The sequence below is a fragment of the Girardinichthys multiradiatus genome, chromosome 19 (genome assembly GCF_021462225.1).
Source record: "Girardinichthys multiradiatus isolate DD_20200921_A chromosome 19, DD_fGirMul_XY1, whole genome shotgun sequence".
Taxonomy (NCBI): domain Eukaryota; kingdom Metazoa; phylum Chordata; class Actinopteri; order Cyprinodontiformes; family Goodeidae; genus Girardinichthys; species Girardinichthys multiradiatus.
In genome coordinates this window covers 30,556,573-30,576,556 of record NC_061811.1, presented here as the reverse complement: position 1 = coordinate 30,576,556, position 19,984 = coordinate 30,556,573, and the positions used below count along the sequence as shown (strand labels likewise).

The 19,984-nt window shown below is 41.3% G+C and overlaps 2 protein-coding genes across 4 annotated transcripts in view; one reads left to right on the top strand and one right to left on the bottom strand.

The window, feature by feature from the left end:
* The first annotated feature begins 694 nt into the window (after positions 1–694).
* Positions 695–14,424, top strand: LOC124855237. Of its 3 annotated transcripts, none has more exons than XM_047344941.1 (15): positions 695–880; positions 1,180–1,295; positions 1,491–1,535; positions 2,916–3,080; positions 3,198–3,301; positions 4,679–4,812; positions 7,270–7,390; positions 7,500–7,638; positions 7,743–7,847; positions 7,930–8,019; positions 8,395–8,540; positions 10,105–10,197; positions 10,383–11,067; positions 12,612–12,715; positions 13,857–14,424. In XM_047344941.1, exons 3-15 carry the CDS (start codon positions 1,494–1,496, stop codon positions 13,951–13,953), a joined length of 2,025 nt encoding a protein of 674 aa, XP_047200897.1. In that variant the 5' UTR covers positions 695–880; positions 1,180–1,295; positions 1,491–1,493; the 3' UTR covers positions 13,954–14,424. The 3 variants fall into 3 exon arrangements, with proteins under 3 accessions (XP_047200897.1, XP_047200895.1, XP_047200896.1); XM_047344939.1 differs by having other exon boundaries at positions 696–880; positions 12,609–12,715; XM_047344940.1 differs by having other exon boundaries at positions 696–880; positions 1,177–1,295; positions 12,609–12,715.
* Positions 14,425–16,838: 2,414 nt separating this feature from the next.
* sos2 (son of sevenless homolog 2 (Drosophila)) overlaps positions 16,839–19,984 on the bottom strand; it is a 54,515-nt gene continuing 51,369 nt past the window's right edge. The window contains exon 23 of the mRNA XM_047344938.1: positions 16,839–19,656. Coding sequence (XP_047200894.1) covers positions 19,159–19,656 — 498 coding nt within the window. The 3' untranslated portion in view covers positions 16,839–19,158. The remainder of the gene's footprint in view (positions 19,657–19,984) is intronic.

The window sequence follows — 19,984 nt, the reverse complement described above, 5'->3', positions numbered from 1 at the left end:
CAATTTTGGACGAAAAGCTATAAAAAACCCAAAAACAGCCACAGAGCTATACTGGAATGCTTTAGATCAAAATGCATTAATTTGTTAGAATGTCCTAGTCAAAGTCCAGACCTAAATCACATTGAGAATCTGATCTGTGGGAACACGATAGTTGATGTTCAGAGATGCTCTTCATCAAACCTGACTGAGCTTGAGTTATTCTACAAAGAAGAATTAAATGTTCAGTCTCTAGATGTGCAAACCTGTTGGAGACGTACCTCAACAGACTTGAAGCTGTGATTGCACTGAAAGGGAGTACTTCAAAGGTATTTACTCACGGGGGGCTGAATACAAATGCACATCAAATCTCTCAGATTTTAATTAGTAAAAATAGTTCAAAACCCCACATCCTTTTACTTACACATCACAATCATGTTCTACTTTGTGTTGGTCTGTTACTTAAAATCCCAATAAAATACATTGAAGTTTGTGAATGTAAGGTGACAAAATGTAGAAAAATAGGTATGAATAATTTTGCCAGGCACTATAAAGTCTAGTTTTTAGTTCCATTTACCAGACCTCTGAAAATAATAAAATTGTGGACAGCAAAATAATAACATATAATGTGTTGAAACTCCATTTAACCACATGTACAGGGACTTTCAGTGCACTTATTTGCAATGTGCTTTGCCTCCTGTTACATTCCTTCCTCTGAGGCATCTACAAGGGCTGCTTCCTCACAGGAGGAGATCTGCTGTGGACACGGAGCAGCACAAAGAGCAACACGAGCCTTTCAACACTGCAAATGACACAAAGCAAGGTTTTCCACAGGGAAAGGGAAAACAGACTTTCTAAGGATTCCAGGGCCGTATGCAAATTTTTTTACAGAAAATTAAGTCAGGTGAGTGTATTCAAGCTCCTTTTCCAACACAAGTTGTTTTTATATGTTTTCTTTATAGATAGCTGGATGTTTGCATGTGATTGACATTATAATAACGATTTTTCTAAGATTTAAAAAGTATTACCTTTAGTGTATCATACAAAAAAAATGCTTTGATAAATTAAAACCTTACCTGTGTTTTTGCTGAATTCTGTTTTAACACATATTTAAGCAATACATCTTTTGAATATAGCCTTTTTCATTTCATTTCATTGTATTTTATCTATTTTTCTGATCCCTGGCCATCCTTCTGTTAGCAGATATATAAGGAGGGATCTTGGCTCCTGCAGCAATCCCCCCTGCAGGGCTGAGCTCTTTTGGCTGGCTCACCACTTCCTTAGCAGAGGGGCTGCTGGCAGGAGCAACATCTGAACAGGTAACACAGACAAACAAGTACAAAAGACAAAAATAAAAACCGAATTCACTTTTTAAAATATAAAGGATTTAAAAACAGTTGCAGGGTTTCCTTCTGACTCTTGGAAAAGCAGACTGATCTTATGGGCTGCAGAGTTTGTGCTCATTACTCACTGAGTGTTTGCAAACAGGCTTGTTTGTGTCTCTCTCTGCACAGGTCATGAAGCCTCAAGAGGCAGAGCTCGTCACTGAAATCTCAAAGGTAAATTTCTGTCATCAGCAAGCTTGGTTTAATTAAAGAGACTAATGCGTTAAAGCCTTCCAATTATTTTATTATTATTATCAGGGAGAGTAGATATTTCCAGTCCAGTGTGCACAATTATTGATGCCACTTTAACTTTTCTTCATTTTTTCAAATTAACACCACAAAATTCAATGTATTTTATTGGATAGACAATCACAAATATATTTATAATTGTTATGTGGAAGGAAATTAAATATGGTTTTCAATCTTTTTCACTAGACATAGAAAGGTGAAAATGCATTTTTCTTTGTAGAACCACCTTTAACTGTAACAACACCTGCAAGTGTTTCAGAGTATGTCTCAACCGGCTTTGCACATCTAGAGAGATTTTCAGTCAGATTGGATGGAGACGTCAACTTTCAACTCACCATTTCACAGTTAGATTTAAGTCTGGACTTTTGACTGGGCTGTTTCTGACATATGAAGCAGGTTTTCTTCCAGGATTGTCCCGTATTTAGCTCCATCCATTTTCCAAGCAAGTCTGACCAGTTTTCCTGTCCTTGCTGAAAAAAAGCACCTCCACATCATGATGCTGCCACCACTACGTTTCAACATGGTGATAGCGTGTTCATGTTGATGAGCTAGTTTTCTGCCACACAACATTTTGCACATAGCCCGAAAGGGTCAATATTAATTTGTTCTGACCAGAGCACCTTCTTCTCCATGCCGTGTCTTCTACGTGGCTCGTGGCAAACTGTGAGCGGGGCTTCCATTGACTACCTTTTAACTATGGCTTTCTTAATTTGTGGAGTGCAGGATTAATAGTTGTTTTGTCAGCAGATTTTCTACCTGAGCTGTGGATCTCTGCAGCTCCTCCAGAGTCACTATTGGCATCTTGACTTCTTTCAGTGGCCCTTTCTTAGTAGGTCTTCCCATTCTGAAGGAGTGGCCCGTGCTCTGAGAGATGTTCAAAGCTTGAGATATTGTTTTATAATATATCCCCGGTTTATACTTCTCTCTGTAGTCTTCATGCTGCTGTTAATTCACTGATGTTCTCCAACAAACCTCTCAGGGCTTCACAGAATAGCTGTAATAGTAATTGTACAGCTGTATGATCCTGAAAGCAGTTGGTTTACTGTATTTTATTTAGCGGAAATCTGAATAGACATGCACACCTTATTGTATTAGATTTTTATTTGTAAAATAAAGCCATGTTTCATTTTCTTTTCACTTCAGTATTATAAACTACTTTGTGCTGGTCTTTCATGTAAAAATCCTATACCATGTATTAAAAGGTTGTGGTTTTAATATGAACCATTTTTAAAAAATATCAAGGGATGTGAATACTTTTGCAAGGCACTATGATATCATATCATTGTTTACTGTGAATCTCTTTAGTTACAATGCATGGTCACAGAACTAAAAACGGGCTTTACCAGTGCCCTGCTGGAGCTCAGTCAGATCCAGCACGGAGACTCGCACCTGCGGGAGGAACTGGAGGAGAACAGAAGGAGCTGCCAGAAGAAAGCTTTCCGAATGGAGGCTCTGGTCGAGTCGCTGAGGGTGAGACACAATCAAGCAGTCCAACACACAGCAATATGGGTCACTGTTTGACTGTCAAGCAACACTGGCTCTGGAATATAAAGGTAAACTGAGACATGGTGCTTTGTCATCCAATAGGAAGAACTTGGAGTGCTGAGGTGTCAAATTGTGCAGCTCTACAACAACAAACGTGGGCCTGAGCAGGAAGGGAAGAGCTCCAAACTGTCCAAACAAAGAGAAAGGTGCAGTCTTAACTGTGTAGCTGGACAAATAAGAAACCAGACATTTTACTCTGGCTGAGAAGAACAGATATTCATACAGGCGTTGCGTTTGCATTTTGAACATGGTTCTGATATTATGGTAAGAGTCCACTAAGCTAAATGTTCTCAGATATTTATTACACAAATGTGTCAGTATACTAAAGACATGATACAGAGCTATCTATGTAGGCGAGGCGACTGTGGCTCAGTAGTTGTGGGTTTGATTCCAGCTTCCTCCTGCCATATGTCGATGTGCCCCTGGGCAAGGCACTTAACCTCAAGTTGCCTACCGATCTGCGTATCGGTGTATGAATGTGTGAGCGTTAGTGTGTGCAATTGGGTGAATGTGGCTCTAGTGTAAAGCGCTTTGAGCGGTCTGTATGACTGGAAAAAGTGCTATATAAGTTCAGTCCATTTACCATGTATACAGTCTGTACTCAGTCTTGGTGTTTGGGAGGAAAGGTGAATGCAATGTGCCTGAATAAGTGGTTCCCACTGTGAAGCACGGAAAAGGACCTGTCATGAAGTGGGGATGGTTTACCAGAGACAAGATGAATTGAAATAAGAGGCACGGTTTAACAGCATCACTGGCACATAACTCTATAACCCAACATGCCATCTCAACTGGCTCCCATTTGGTGGGATCATCCTTTTTTTGCATTCAGTAGCATTCACTAGAAAGCACTAGTTTATAGCTAAGGACATGATTTACTGTCGTTATGGTGCAGGAGAGAGCTGAAATGGCGGTCTGTCACACCAGTCATCCACAGATCACCAAACGTTATAACGGTGAAAGGTTCATAAGATAACATTTGCAAAACACGCTATATCGTTTTTGAGACGATAAAAGTTCGCTTTGGTCCCTTGTACTAGCCGTTAGCTTCAGCCTGGTGAATAAAGAGTTGATTGCTACATGTAGGATATTAGCTGCTTATAACCTTTTAACAGAACCCACAAAAAAAATTCTCAACTGTCTCTTTAATACACTGTTGCCAGTAAAGCTGGAATAACCTCCTCTCATGAAATGATTGTGACAATGTGATTTAATCTTGACAGAGTTTATCTTCTCAAAACATATTGCACATAGTTTCAATGTGTTCCGTATTCACTATTTATAGCTAATATTATAATGTAATAACCAGCTTTGATTTAAATGACCAAAGAGGCAAAATGTACATTTGCCTTAAAGAACCAATATAAATAGGAAACCTGTGTGGGTTTTAAGTTTGAAATGTTTTCAGGCTGATCAGATTGATTAAATGCACCTAGCAACCCAACATGTGTAATATTTGTTAGCATAGAGAAACGTGTCAAACTAGCTGAGGAATCCCTCACCATATGTCTACTGTGTCTCTCCAGCGATCCAGCAGAGCCAGTCGGTGACCAGAGTGTTTGCAAGTGTTCGGCTCCTCCATCAGCCTGCCTGTCCAGAGGGAAACTGCTCCTTCACTGCTTTCTTCACGGTCTAAAAGCTGGACTAAGTGAAGAAACAGGTCAGCCCACACGTATGAGAGGTTCTAAAGCATTCTAGTCCATTTGGAACAATTGTTTTTACCTTTCAAAGCTTTTTCAGGGGGATAAAAAGCACTGAACCATTAGTTTAACCAGAGCTGGAATAAATCTGTATTTGGCCCTAAGCAAAAGTTTATTTGGGGTCCCACTTCCAGCACAGATCCACAGTAGGAGGTCATGCTTAATCATTTGTTTGTGCATTTGTTTCCCCCTTAGATTTATGGTGTATTTGTCAGTTAACAATGAATGTGGTTTGATTGACCCTTCCATTTTCCACTCATGTTATTTATTTAATAAATTCCAGCAAATAAATTCTTTAGATAAGGGTATGTACTCATTTTGTCAATACAGGGTTTCAATGCAAACTTAGTGAGGAAGGAGGGGCTAATTTAATTGGTTGAGCTTACAAGCAACCACAGAAAATGGCAATTTATTGCCTGACTAATTTACAGTGTGCTCCAGTACAGACTTAAGGGACAGAAATGATTGCACAGCACACAATAAATCATACCTGTTAACATGGCTAGACAAGAAAGATTGTTTAATTACAGTAAATTTGGCATTTTTTTAAATACTGAATTATTATTAAAAAATATTTTTATTCATAAACCTTCAAATGGAGGCCCATTCTAGATAAACTACGAATTTTATGTTTTGAGATATACAGTGCCTTGCGAAAGTATTCGCCCCCCTTGAACTTGAACAAAGATATAAATTCAAATTTTTTGTGAAGAATCAACAAGTGGGACACAATCGTGAAGTGGAATGAAATTTATTGAATGTGTCAAACTTTTTTAACAAATAAAAAACTGAAAAGTGGGTTTTGCAATATTATTCGGCCCCCTTGCATTAATACTTTGTAGCGCCACCCTTTGCTGCAATTACAGCTGCAAGTCGCTTGGGGTTTGTCTCTATCAGTTTTGCACATCAAGAGACTGAAATTCTTGCCCATTCTTTCTTGCAAAACAGCTCGAGCTCAGTGAGATTGGATGGAGAGCGTTCGTGAACAGCAGTCTTCAGCTCTTTCCACAGATTCTCGATTGGATTCAGGTCTGGACTTTGACTTGACCATTCCAACACTTGGATACATTTATTTGTGAACCATTCCATTGTAGATTTGGTTTTATGTTTTGGATCATTGTCTTGTTGGAAGATAAATCTCCATCCCAGTCTCAGGTCTCTTGCAGACTCCAACGCGTTTCTTCCAGAATGGTCCTGTATTTGGCCCCATCCATCTTCCCATCAATTTTGACCATCTTCCCTGTCCCTGCTGATGAAAAGCAGGCCCAAACCATGATGCTGCCACCACCATGTTTGACAGTGGGGATAGTGTGTTCAGGGTGATGAGCTGTGTTGCTTTTACACCAAACATATCGTTTTGCATTGTGACCAAACAGTTCGATTTTGGTTTCATCTGACCAGAGCACCTTCTTCCACATGTTTGGTGTGTCTCCCAGGTGGCTTGTGGCAAACGTTAAACGAGACTTTTTATGGATATCTTTGAGAAATGGCTTTCTTCTTGCCACTCTTCCATAAAGGCCAGATGTGTGCAGTGTACGACTGATTGTTGTCCTATGGACAGACTCTCCCACCTCAGCTGTAGATCTCTGCAGTTCATCCAGAGTGATCATGGGCCTCTTGGCTGCATCTCTGATCAGTCTTCTCCTTGTTCGAGATGAAAGTTTAGAGGGACGGCCGGGTCTTGGTAGATTTGCAGTGGTCTGATACTCCTTCCATTTCAATATGATTGCTTGCACAGTGCTCCTTGGGATGTTTAAAGCTTGGGAAATCTTTTTGTATCCAAATCTGGCTTTAAACTTCTCCACAACAGTATCTCGGACCTGCCTGGTGTGTTCCTTGGTCTTCATGATGCTCTCTGGGCTTTGAACAGAACCCTGAGACTATCACAGAGCAGGTGCATTTATACGGAGACTTGATTACACACAGGTGGATTCTATTTATCATCATCAGTCATTTGGGACAACATTGGATCATTCAGAGATCCTCACTGAACGTCTGGAGTGAGTTTGCTGCACTGAAAGTAAAGGGGCCAAATAATATTGCACGCCCCACTTTTCAGTTATTTATTTGTTAAAAAAGTTTGACACATCTAATAAATTTCATTCCATTTCACGATTGTCTCCCACTTGTTGATTCTTCACAAAAAATTAGGTTTTCATATCTTTATGTTTGAAGCCTGAAATGTGGCAAAAGGTTGAAAAGTTCAAAGGGGCTGAATACTTTCGCAAGGCACTGTATTTTCTGAGTATCCAAGCACTCTTGGGCGCCCTCTGCTTGCTTGATGGCCTTAAGCAGCAGTTTATGGCTCAGGCGGCCGCCTCTGAATTTATTTAATGTTCAAAGTGAATAAACTGTTGTATGATAAAAAAAATTTAATATTTCAACATCAATGCAGAATTCCATTTCTGGTTCTGCAGATGCCCGACATCAGGTGGCAATGCAGCTCCTGCACTCTGAGTGGGAATATGTCTCCAGCCTAAACCAGCTGTATGACAAGTACAAAACGCCACCAGCTCACCAGATGACTGTGGAGCCACAGTGAGTGTCACCTCAGTTAAAACAATGTAAAAACTGGAGAAAAAGTTGCTGCATTGGGTAACTAGAATCTTCCTGAGTCAGAGAAGTTTTTTTCTTTCACATTATCCAGTCAGACGTATGTGAAGTTTGTGGAGCAGCTCCTGCAGCGACATGTGCTCTTCAGGAACACCCTGCAGGAGAGGTTATCTGCTGAACACTGGAAATCTTTGGTTGGAGACATCCTGGTGCAGCTTATTGGCCAAAATGACGTCAGTTCCTTCCCCTTTTTTAATCAGTTTCTGTTATTTCAGCCCATTATTGTGAATAACGGGTGGCAGGCCACTTGATATTTACTCTGACTTTGGCTGTCCAGACAGCTTTTCTAGATATGTACCTCGGATACACGACAACCCTGGCATCATTCCTCTCACTTGAGTTCAGCAGGCTGAATCAGCAAGGGAAAAGTCACCGAATGCTGGTACATGTTGCAATGTGCCGACTTTTCACTGAAATGTTACTATTAGGAGACCATGTTTGCAGCTTTCTGATGATTCTCACAGATGGGCCAGATGGAGAGAGAGGAAATAAAACTGCTCTCTTTGCTGTTGGCTCCTGTTGCTCGCATCCACAGCTACCTGAGTCACATCCAGGTGAGTTAATAGCTGCCATAGTGAGTGAGACAATATTAAAATTTTAACTTCACTGCATTTTATTGGTACTTTATGTCATATATCGATACATTGTTGAGCATAATTGTGTGGTGGAAGGAAAAGGATGTATGGTTTTCATATTTTGAGCAATTCTGTTCAGCCCCCCTGATTCTATACATTGTGGAGCTGCTGAAGAAAAAGATCTCCACACCATGATGCTGCCACCACCATGTTTTACAGATTAGAGTTTGTGGTCGTAATGCTGCAGAATATAAAAAGGACTTTTGCATGTTACTGTATTTGCAGTGATGAATAAAATGTCATATATCTCAGAACTCACTGACTCATTTTGTTAACTTTGTATTTCTATTGAAGAACCTGTTGCAGTGGACTGGTAAGGAGCATCCTGACTGCAGCCTCTTGTTGGGGTCTGAGCGAGCTCTGAGGAGCATTTTGTCCCGTTGTCATGCAATCTTGGAGGAGGATGTTCGATGGGAGGAAGACGAAGGAGCTGGGCAAAGGTAAGAAAGTATAACTGAAGAGTCATATGCAGCACATGAGATATTTAATAGTTTTGTACAGTCAGTCAGTCATTTTCTACCGCTTATTCCATAGTGGGTCACGGGGGAGCTGGTGCCTATCTCCAGCAGTCTGTTAAAAAGTTTCCTTACACCATCGCCATAAATGTTTTTCATTTTGGGATGTTGTTGATGTTTTCAGACTATTCTTTTTCTAGGGTGGAATGATAATACATCATATATCTTAAAAAAAACATATGGGTACACAAGCCTGAGTTTAGTGTGGATTTTCTTTAATCTTGACATGGTCAAGATTACATATAGAGGCTCAAATATGTACACTTCTACAAACATTTGGATAAATGTCTCTTAACAACTTGAAGAATGAACATATGACTTTTGTGGCTGACACCCAAGGTCCTGGCATCATTCTGACCGGACATTGGACCACTCTTCTTTGCAAAAATGGTAGAGTCATTTAAATTACTGGGTTAAATTGCATTGATTCAGGTTTTAAACATAGCAAAGTATCTCCAAAGTATGACACTGTCACCACCATTCTTGTAAGTTGGTACATTGCTCTTCGGTCTGGAAGCCTCTCCTTGACTCCTCCAACATTTTACTTGCCTTTGAGACCAAATAGTTCTGTATTTGTGTCGTCTGACTGAAGTATATTTTTGCATAAGGCTTTTGGCTTTTTTACGTGCCCAGTTGCAAATTTCAGGCTCATTTCTCAGGCAGCACCTTCTCACTCCACGGTGATGTTGAACTACCTTCTCTGTGGCCAGAAACACCTTCCAGTTCATGATTAGCTACAGCTTTGGTGATTCCAGGATTGTTCTTGAACCCCTTGACCGATTTCCATTCATCTAAGGGTGACAGTTTGGGTCAGATGGTTGAGGCAGGGAGTTCCAGCAGGACACTGAGTCCAAATACACTTCAAAACTTGATTTGGAAACGATAGATCCAACTTCTCCAGTCACTTTGACTCAATTGTAAGTGTATTAATTATAAATCATAGCTGGGTTCATGACAGGAAAACAACCATCCATCCATTTTCCATACCATTATCTGTACAGGGTTGCGGGGGAGCTGGTGCCTCTCTCCAGCCATCTACGGGTGAGAGGAGGGGTACACCTTGGACAGGTCTCCAGTCCATCGCAGGGCAACACAGAGACACACAGGACAAACAACCATGCACCCACCCATTCACACCAAAGGGCAGCTGAGAGAGACCAATTAACTTAACAGTCATGTTTTTGGACTGTGGGAGGAAACCAGAATACCCGGAAAGAACCCACACATGCACAGGGAGAACATGCAAACTCAAATTCATTAAAGGTATTTGTTTACGATCATTCCACCCTGAAAAAAACTGCAGCTGTAGCCCAAACATGTTTTGTAAGGGTGCTTCTGTTTCGTAAATGAATTCATCTCTTTCTGTAAAAGCAACTGATTTTCTGATGTATTTCTCACTTCTAGTTCATTACATTCTTTATTTCTGAATTGATCATTTTAAAAGCTAGTCCTAATTTGATGCTGGGAATTTTATTTCTCGCATGAACAGCACCCCTTGTGATGCTGCAGTCGCTGCATGCTCTGGAAACTGCTGCACAAGGAGACAGCAGATAAGAGAGGAGTCAAGCTCTGCTGCTCAGAGGTAGGGTTCTCCCCCTGCAAGCAGAAGAAATATGTTAGGATGCTATTTCATGCAACATGCCATAAACCCATATCTTAATGGTTTTGTATTAGTTTGGAGATTCTGACAATCCAGACTAATGTCATAAGGTGTGATTTCCCTGTTGAAAGTCCTTTTTAAAGTGACTTCATGTCTCCCTCTCACAGAGATGTTCCCCTCACCAACGGGGTGGATGGCTGTCACTCGATGCGCCTAGAGTGCTGGTCATGCAGCCCGGTGAGGAGGAAGAGCTTCAGAAGAGACCAGGCCACCCTGAGTCAGCCAGCCCACAACTGCGGTCCTGCGTGCTGCTCCCTACTCACTCCAGATGCCACAGGATGGGGAGAAAACAGCGACTCGGGTCAGGGCACCTTCAGTCACCCCACGATGAAATCCACCAACGATGTGGAGACACCTCATGCAAACCCCAGCCTCGAAGGCTGCGAGACGGACCCCGATGACACCTCCGCCTTTGATTACTCCTCCGTCACTTCCTGCAGCCCGGACGGCACCCTGTGCAGAGACATGATGATGGACACCAACAGTGGGGAAGATGATGATGATGAAGAAGACAGCCAGGTGCCGGTGCTGCTGAAGCCCTCGTACAGCCGACAGCAGCAAGAGCAGCACTCCACAGTGGAAACCAGAGGGAGAACTGTGTGTGTGAGGTGGCAGATTCCCAGATTCACCCCTCGACCTCCTCTTAGGAGCCCTGCAGGCCCATATGTGGATGGACCAACGCCATGTCTCATCAGCTCCTTTGGAAAGAGATTGGTTAGCGTGAGAAAAGGGTCGCCTCCTCCACATCTGAAAAGTGCCTTCAGGCCCATCTGGGATGATCCATCTAAGCAGGTATCTAAATGTTTGTTTGTTTGTTTGGAACTACTTTCTGTGCGGTGCCTTGCAAAAGTACTTTTAACCATAGACCCTTTTCACAATTTTTGTGTATTATATGTATTTTGGAAGGGAAATGATACAAGATTTTTAAAAATTTTATCAACAAACAATCTGAAAGGTGTGCTGTGGTTTTGTATTCAGCCCCTCCAAGTCAATACTTTGTAGAGCCATCTGCAGGACCTTTAGGGTCTGACTTTTAACAGCTCTACACATCTAGATCCTGATACTGTTCCACATTCTATAGGCCTAGTGCTCAATAGGCCTGGATGGAGAGCACCTATGAACATAAGTTTTAAAAATATTGTTACAGATTCTCAATTGAATTCAGGTCTGGACTTTGACTGGGCCATTCTAACACGAGTATGCTTTGATCAAAATCATTCCAGTTTAGCTCCTGCTGTATTTTAGGGTCGTGTCCTGCTTGAAGGTGAACCTCCACCCCAATCTCAAGTGTTCTGGTTTTCTTCCAAGATTATCTTGTGTTTAGCTCCATCCATCTTCTCATTAACTCTGAGCAGCTTTCCATTTCCTGCAGAAGAAAAGCAACCCTACAACATGATGGTGCCACCACCGGGTTTCAACATAAGGATGGTGTGTTCAGAGAGATGTGCAATTTTAGTTTTCCACCATGTAGATAAAAAGTTCACTCATCTGACCAGAGCAACTTCTTCTACTTGTTTACAGTGTCCACCTTGCTTGTAGCAAACAGGAGCCAAATCCTCCAGCTAGATATTTGTCCAAAGTTTTAAAAACTACGTATCATTTCACTTCTAGTTCACAATTATGCCCTACTGTGTGCTGGTCTATTACATAACATCCCAATACACAATATTGATGCTTCTGATGAAAATGTGACAAAATGTGGAAAGTTCAAGGTGCATGAATATATTTGCCCAGCACTGTATTTATAAAGAATTCTGTAGCTTGGCATAAAAGCAGGCCATTGGAGTTTATTTTAGCTGTGCAAAATCTTTGGACCCAAACCTTGGTCCTCAGGACTCACCATACTGCACATTTTAAATGTTTCCCTGCTTTTACTTGAACTTGAGGCGAAGCTGGGAAGGCAATTCAATCATCTGACTTAGGTGTGTAGGAGCAGGGGCACCTTGGAAACATGTTGGCCAGGGAGACAGTGAGACAGACGAGGATCCTTTTAAGCAACGCCCTCAGTTGTGGGTTAAATGGTGAAAGAGGGGTTAGCACTGCCTGACAGCAAGAAGGTCTTGGGTTCAACTCCTGGCTGCACCCCTCCTCTGCAAGAAGGAGCAGATAATGGATGAATGGAGATTGTGTTGAATTGGCTTCCCCAGGTGGCAAACAGATAAACAGCAAACAAATTCAGACTTTTTCAAAAACAAATGCATTTAAACTCTGAAACAAACCTAGGTGACACTTCTGCTTTTCTTATAGTTTTCATCAAAGCATCTTCACACAAAGTGCCCTCTATCTTGGGCACTCCGTCTTCCTGTTCTTTAACTAAAAATGACTTTGTGCAGCAGATCGATTCAACTCCAGAAAGAGACAACAGACCTGGTTTCATACCAGTTCCAGCTCCAGTGAGGCACAACGTCCAAGCTTTCAATCCCAGCAGGAAAAACCTGAGGTAACGTCTGTGATAACTGACACAATTGACTTCATTTGCCACATGAAGTGCTGTGGTCGTCATGGCCTGGAACCTTTAATTTAGGGTTTTAATTGACGTATTTGAACCGTTCCTTTTCCAGGATGAACCAATAATACAAAGGTGTACAAAAGTTTGAATGTTTTGTAAACTTTCTCTGACAAACAAAATATACAAATAATACATGCACCCCCCACTAATGTTCAGATAAATGTTCTTTAGCAAGTTGCACCTTAATAACAGCTTCTGGTGTCAATCCGGATGGATTGTTTTTACTATTCTTGTGAAAAATTGGCAGATTTTTAAAATTTAAAAATGAATTCAAGATTGATTACCTGGAAAAGACCATGCTTTTAATTATAATTCACAAATTTTATGCATAGCAGAGGTCAGCGCTTTCCATTGGCCGTATGTTAGAATGCTTTTTCCACTCCAAAAACAGTTTTAATTTGTCCAAATTCAAACATATGACCCAAACAACCCTTCTGTATGAATGATAATTGGTCAGATGTATCAGGAACAGCCTAGGAGCCACCAAGACTCAAAACTGCCATCAACTAGAAACTTCTCCAAAACCAGTGACGCTGTCTAAGGTAAAGTACATTTTACATGGTCAGTGTCCTAAACAAGAAAATAGCACTGCTGAAAAACCAAATACTTCAAGCTTGACTGTAATTTGCACACATGGAAAAACCAAGTGCCTTCTGGAGCACATTTTATAGTCAGAGGAGAAAAGGAGAAAAAAAAAGTTTGAGCTCAATGACAAGAACAAAGTTTAACCAAGTCATGGTGATGCTATCATATGCTATCAACTGTCAAGCATGGTAGTGGGAGCATCATGCTGCTGTACTGGTGGATTACACAAAACCAATAGTAGTGTGACCGACTGTGGGACAAATATTAATGGGACTATATGTATTTGAGCATGAATGTATAATTTTGACCCTTTGTTGATCTGAGAAACTTTTACAATAGATTGAAAAAATTCTTGCATTTCTGTTGTATCATCATCCCCTCCTGGAAAACGAACACTTAAAATGCATCATTACAATACAAAAACTGATGTGGCATTTATGGTCATGAGGGTGTATGTAAACTTTTACTTGTTGCTTTATCTCCTCAGACCTGTGCTTGCTCAGCAGCAGGAAAACCATGCACCAGCTGCAGGCGGGGGACTATGGGACAGTGAGGACAGTGAGGGGCCTTGTAGCACAGTTTGACTTCTTGCAGTCGTCTCCAGAAGAGTCACACAAAACCGGAGCATAAGTTGGATAAATCACCCTAAAGAGCCACTTCAACTCCTAGTTGCATGTTCAAGGTCCATTTAAAACTATTAGTCCATTTTGTTTCATTGTTTGTAAGGAAGCTAAAGCTATAGCAGCCAGTTTGTAATTCCAATCATAATTGTAACTGGAATTGACATGTATCTCTAAAATAAGACGGAATAATAACATGACTGCAAAAATAAAACACATTTTTTGTTAAACTTAAACGCAATTAAACTTTTATCCACGAAGGGGCTGAACTGAAGGGAATGCAGGCTGCAGTTTTACTGAGGTAAATACATGACAGTAAGTTGCATAACAGACATAAAGATTTAAATGAAATGACCTTTCCCAGTAGCAGTATGCTTGGTCTGAAGAAAAACACTTTTTTATTTGATAATTAATAAAGATTTGGCTAATTTTGAATGTTTTGATAGATTTTTTGCTCTTCTGAAAATAATAAGGCAAGAATACGGCAGTGGGGAAAATAAGATCATAGACACAGTCCTGACCACATTTTATGTCACCACTAATAAAATACAAAGTAGCTATAAATATGTGTAAACAAATATCAATAAGGTATCTTTTATTGCAATGAAAAGTCTCACAGTGAAAAATGTAGAAAAATCCTTTAATTTCAGTTTATTTTTTAGGAAAAAGTGTAATTCTTTTATGACAACCACATTTTATTTTTATGGCCACCAGATTTTCATTTAAAATGTTATGGAAAAACAGGCCCACAGCATCATAGCTCAACTGTAGTCTGATCTGAACAAAGGATACAATTAAAGTCCCAGAAGAGTTTAGCAAACTCCACATGTTCACATTTGTGATAGTAGGATGTCACTCCCAAACAACATCTGATGGTTGTTATGGAGACTTGGTGACTGCAAGATGGCGTCGTTTTACTGCAGCACTCCAACAAAACAGGACATACATCACTTATAATCCTGCTTACTGTGCATGATGACAAGATAAACCTGGGTCCACGTCCTTCTGGTGGCCATTGGCTGAGAGAAACTGGCACCAAGATCACATCATATTTCTGCAATAGGGAAAGTCATGGATTATTAATTAGAAGTCCCTAGGGTCTCTGATCTACTTCATGATACTTCAGTTATTAATTTTGAAGGGACTGTTAGTGGTCCTAACCTAGTATTTTGTTAATAATTATCAGTATGATGTTTCTTTTTATCCCCACTGAATAAATAGGCTCACATTAATTAGATTTTTCAACATTTGCCAATGTGAGATTATATTCTCTGCCAATAAAATAAGGCTTTTAACTCATCTTTACCTGCGGTGTCGGCACGGTGTATGGCTGAACTGGGATCTATTTTCCAAAATAAATCTGTCCTCTCATGTTTTTATTCTTGTGGAGTTGGCAAAAACAAAAAAGCAGAAGCAGCAGGAAACACAGAAAAGATTTTTTTTTATTTTGGCCCAGTGGATTAATACACTTTTAGATGGAATTTGCATGTTTGAATATTAGACTTTTTTGCTTGATACAAAATATGCTCATGCTCTTTGCTTTTTTGGATGTTAGATTTCAACAAAGGAACTGCGTCGTCTACCACGCCGATATAAACCGTTTCAAATGGTCTGAAATGACACTTGGGTGCCTCTCACCTCCATTAAATATCCCTGAACTTGAGTGGAATCATCATCTGGTTCTGCAGGGTACTGTTCACAATGAAGAGGTCATCAGTGTGGGATGTAGCCAAAGGACATCCACTTCTATGCCTTTCTGTGACTCTTCCAGTCTCTCTGTTGCAACCTGCTGATGGCCCTCTGAGCTCAGTGCCCCCCCATCTGTATGAAGACCTGCAGTGGCGAGGTCCCTTTGATCAGTTGTTAGGTGTCGTCGTGGTCTCATGTCAAAATGTGAACAGCATGATGAGGAGGACCATTTAAAAACCAAATCTGATTGAACCAGGACATTTATTGGTCAATTCTTAAAAGTTCACCTGTAAAGGTTTTAGTGCATTTTAGGTTCATCTTGAAATGTCACCCATATGCTGAATATCCCTAACGTTTTGTCAGTAGTGAATGTTTTGTTTAACAAAGGTTGCTGGTCCAACTCTGTGGCCGAATGGCTTCCTCTAACAGTGCAATATTATAAGACCGTTTTCTTATTAAACATGTTGGTGCATCCAGCAAACTGGAGCTTTCAAAAGTTACCTTGATTAGATTCTCTAAATTCAAATATTTGCTGAAAGCGCACATATAGCTGGAACTTCATAAGTTGGAATCATTCATTAGTGTTTAAATTTTTCTACGTTCATCTTAATGACTATGTTCAGGCCAAGTGCACTTCAAGTCCTTTATCTCCAACTTACTTTTTTTTTTTGCGACACTAGAGGCGTTTATTTTTTAATTTTTCCGACAGTATGTAGACAGAAAAGAGGGCAAAGAGAGGGGGAGACATTTGGCAAAAGTTGCCAGGTCCGGGACAGCCGCATTGAGGACTACAGCCTCTGCACATGGTCGCTGTCTTAGCCCCTACACCACCAGTATTTCTACTTTCTTTTACACATCAATGACTCGCATCTTAAAAAGACTTTTCAAATCCACACTGAACATATGAGGGGATGCTTTTTTTCTCCAGCAACAACAGGGAAGGCCAGAGGATGGATGAAGATAAAAACAGCACAAATCTGAAAGAAAATCTGAGGCTGCAAAGACCTGACTATTGTTTCCTTTCCATTTCACAAATATTCACTACTTTATCGGCCTACAGCATACATACTACAAAATACACCAAAATATGTGATTTTAACACTTCCATGAAACAGTTATAGTACATAAAAGCTGAGAAGGAACAAATGAGACATAAGTGGTTCAGTACAAAATAAGACTGGGTGATTTATTAATCTCATCAAGATCATTAATACAAGGCAGTTAAAAGGCCACATATCATCAAACAAACTGATTGCTGGATAAAGCTGTTACAGTGCCATCAACAGAGAACATAACAGTTAATTTATTGAGGATGGGAGTGGGGTGGGGTGGGGTGGGGGGTTGAAAAATAAATCTTGGTAAGATTAACCCCATCAATACTGACATGGGAAACTTGGGAAATGGAACAGAAATACGAGTCAAAAGTGATCTCACATGAAATAAGAATGAAAATCCTCCCAAACACCGCTTTGCAGTACTAGTTTGAAAATATTGACTATCCATCATCCTTAGCTTAACTGGTCTTTTTTTTAAGGGTTGTTTGTGGTGATCAGACACCCTCGAGCGTTTGGGATTGAAAAATGATGTGGTAGACTTGTGTTTTTCCTGCCCTGATCCATGTTGCACAGGGTCACTGCATTTACAAACATTCCTGCAGCCTAAAGTGCACAAAGTGTGTTACTCCCAAAAAAAAAAAAAAAAGAAAAAAAAGAAAGAAGAAACCCAAATTCTTAACTATGCGCCAAAACTTGTGACTGAATATATTTCATTGCAACTTTAATACTACTCCAACTTCTGATGAGCATAAGCATTAAAAAGTCTTTGAAAAGGAGATAAAAGGCCATTAGTAGGATGTACAAAGTGAAGCACATGTCTATGTAAGTGCTTGGTATATTAAACTGTATAGTTTCCACTGCTTTAAAGCACTACAGGGGTAGGGGGGGGGGGGGGGGGGGATGGCTTTTTTTGTAAATACTCGCAGTGGCTGAACTGGAGATTGTCTGCAAATTAGTTTTTGTTTTTAGCTGACTGTAGCAGCGCTGGATTCTTATGAAATATTTGACTGAAAAAGGTGGATGACGGTACAATAAGACGGGGGAAAGAATTTTCACTTTATACAAATGACTTAGTTAGTGTATACATGTTATATATACACAGCATGAACAAACATGTACAATTTTATAGTGTATAGCTTTGTTCTAAACATTACATAGGCAACTTTTATTTTTAAGCATTTTAGACACCATTTGCTTATTTCCGTAAAGTAGAAAACAAACTAAAAAGGCACATCCGAGCATGATGCATGGATTATTTCAGTCTATCAAAACAAAAACAAAATGCTTCAAGCCAAAAGAAAAAAAACAACAAGGGATAAAGAAGTTGGGTTAAAAAGTTCCTCTTTTTGTGGGTTTTAGGCATCAGGAGCAGCCACTGGGGAGGGAGGGAAGGCTGACCCCAGCTTTGGTGGGAAAACGCATGCTTCCAGTGCAAAGGTTTTAACACAAATCAAGAAGCCAAACTTCCAAAGTTGAGGGAAAGAGGAGCACAGTGTCGGACAGCAGTGTACGTCCGGGAGGGAATCGGTTAAGACATTGGGCTTGAGAAGAGCGGGAAAAGTGAGATTCCCGCTGCTGTTTGATATCCTGGCAGACCTCCCTCTGTCCTGAGCACAAAGAGATCTTTTTCACTTTTCATTAGTCCAATCAAGACCTGCTGACTCTGCCCAAACTTTGTGCAAACAGTATTCTTGGCTCAGCTGTTGTATCCATCTGGGCCAATAGGACTGGAGCCTTGGGGTCAGAGGTCACCGCTGTTGGATTTTAAAAGGCAACATTTTTGTGGCTGCAGAGAGGCTTCAGACAAACAAACCCCCAAAACAGTCAAGATAGTTTGACGTGCTACTTTACAGTCACAGTGTACAGCTTGAGATACAAAGTGGGGGACTCAGCTCCTTGTAGTGTTTTATTTAGTGTTAGGATTGCTTTAAAAATTAAAAGAAGATCCCTTATGCCCCTGCATAAAATAAGACTTTGGCAACTGTCTTCAGTTAGTAGGAAAAGCAAAGCGAAGCAAATCTGCTGCTCACACCCACTGTGAAGGGACTACGTTTCTGAGGATCTTTGAGGTCGTAAAACCGAGCTGCAGAGGGAATGCGGATGATGTCAATGCCCAAAAGAAACAAAGAAAGCACAACTGAGGCTAAGAACACCAAGAAGCACCCACCCACTCCCCTCTAGATGCGTGGAGCTGTGGGGCAGGTGAAGCGTGAACAGGCCATCTCGCTCCTCACAAATGCAAATGCTCCTTGTTGTTTATTGGCTGGCACACCGGTGTGGGTTTCGTCATTGGCACAGAGGGTTTGTGGTGGAGGCGGAGCTACTGATCTCCTGAGAGGACTGGATGGTGATGGATGGGTGTGTAGCAGTCTTGTTCTTTCAGATCAGTAGCTCTGAATTTGGTGGCTGAAGAGATGAAGCGGATTCACTGGCTGCTGTCAGTGTTCTCCACCAATGAGAGGCCTTGCAGTGGCGGCTGTAAGGCCTCCCTTTTATATGTCTTTGGTGGGAGTTTGGGAAGCTGTGGGATGGGGTTATGACGTGGGGGGACAGGTGGAGCCGCGGTGGGGACGGGACACAAACTGTTTTGGCTGGCACTGAGCGGGCAGCCCCTTCGGGGGATGCGAGGGGACGGCGTGCTAGGTGGGGTGTTGGGCGAGCTGGGGGAGCTGTTCAGGTCCCAGTGGTATCGGCCACCGGGTGACGGCTGCATGTTGAGGGGGTAGTTGATAAAGATTTCCGGGGGCCGCTGGGGCACCGGCGGAGGCGTGTCAGGAAGAGGGTCCCTGGGCGGTGGAGGAGGTGGGCTGGGCAGGGGTCCGTCAAAGGGGGGGCCGTTGTAGAGTGGTGATCGATGCTGGTTTCTTGGCAGAGGAGGAAGCCGGGGAGGGATGGCTGGGGGGCTGTCACACATGGAGCTCAACTGTAACACAGAAAGACCACAAAGATTAAAAAAAAATAAATAACTGGCATGAATTGGTATGTCAGCTTTGTAGACAGTTTGTCAGACGACCCCCAAACACTGAATTGAAGACACAGTCCTCTCTGAAGACAGTGAAGCATAGTGGTTAAAGCATCGTCGTATGGGGATGTTTCTCTTACGATGGTGTCTGTGTCTGGCCACTTTATCGCATGCGAGGGATCCTTGATCAGTTTGCACATATCAACATTTTTGAAGAGGTCATGTTGCCTTATGCTGAAGTGGAAATGCCCTTGAAGTGGGTATTTCAACAAGATAAGGACACTAAACA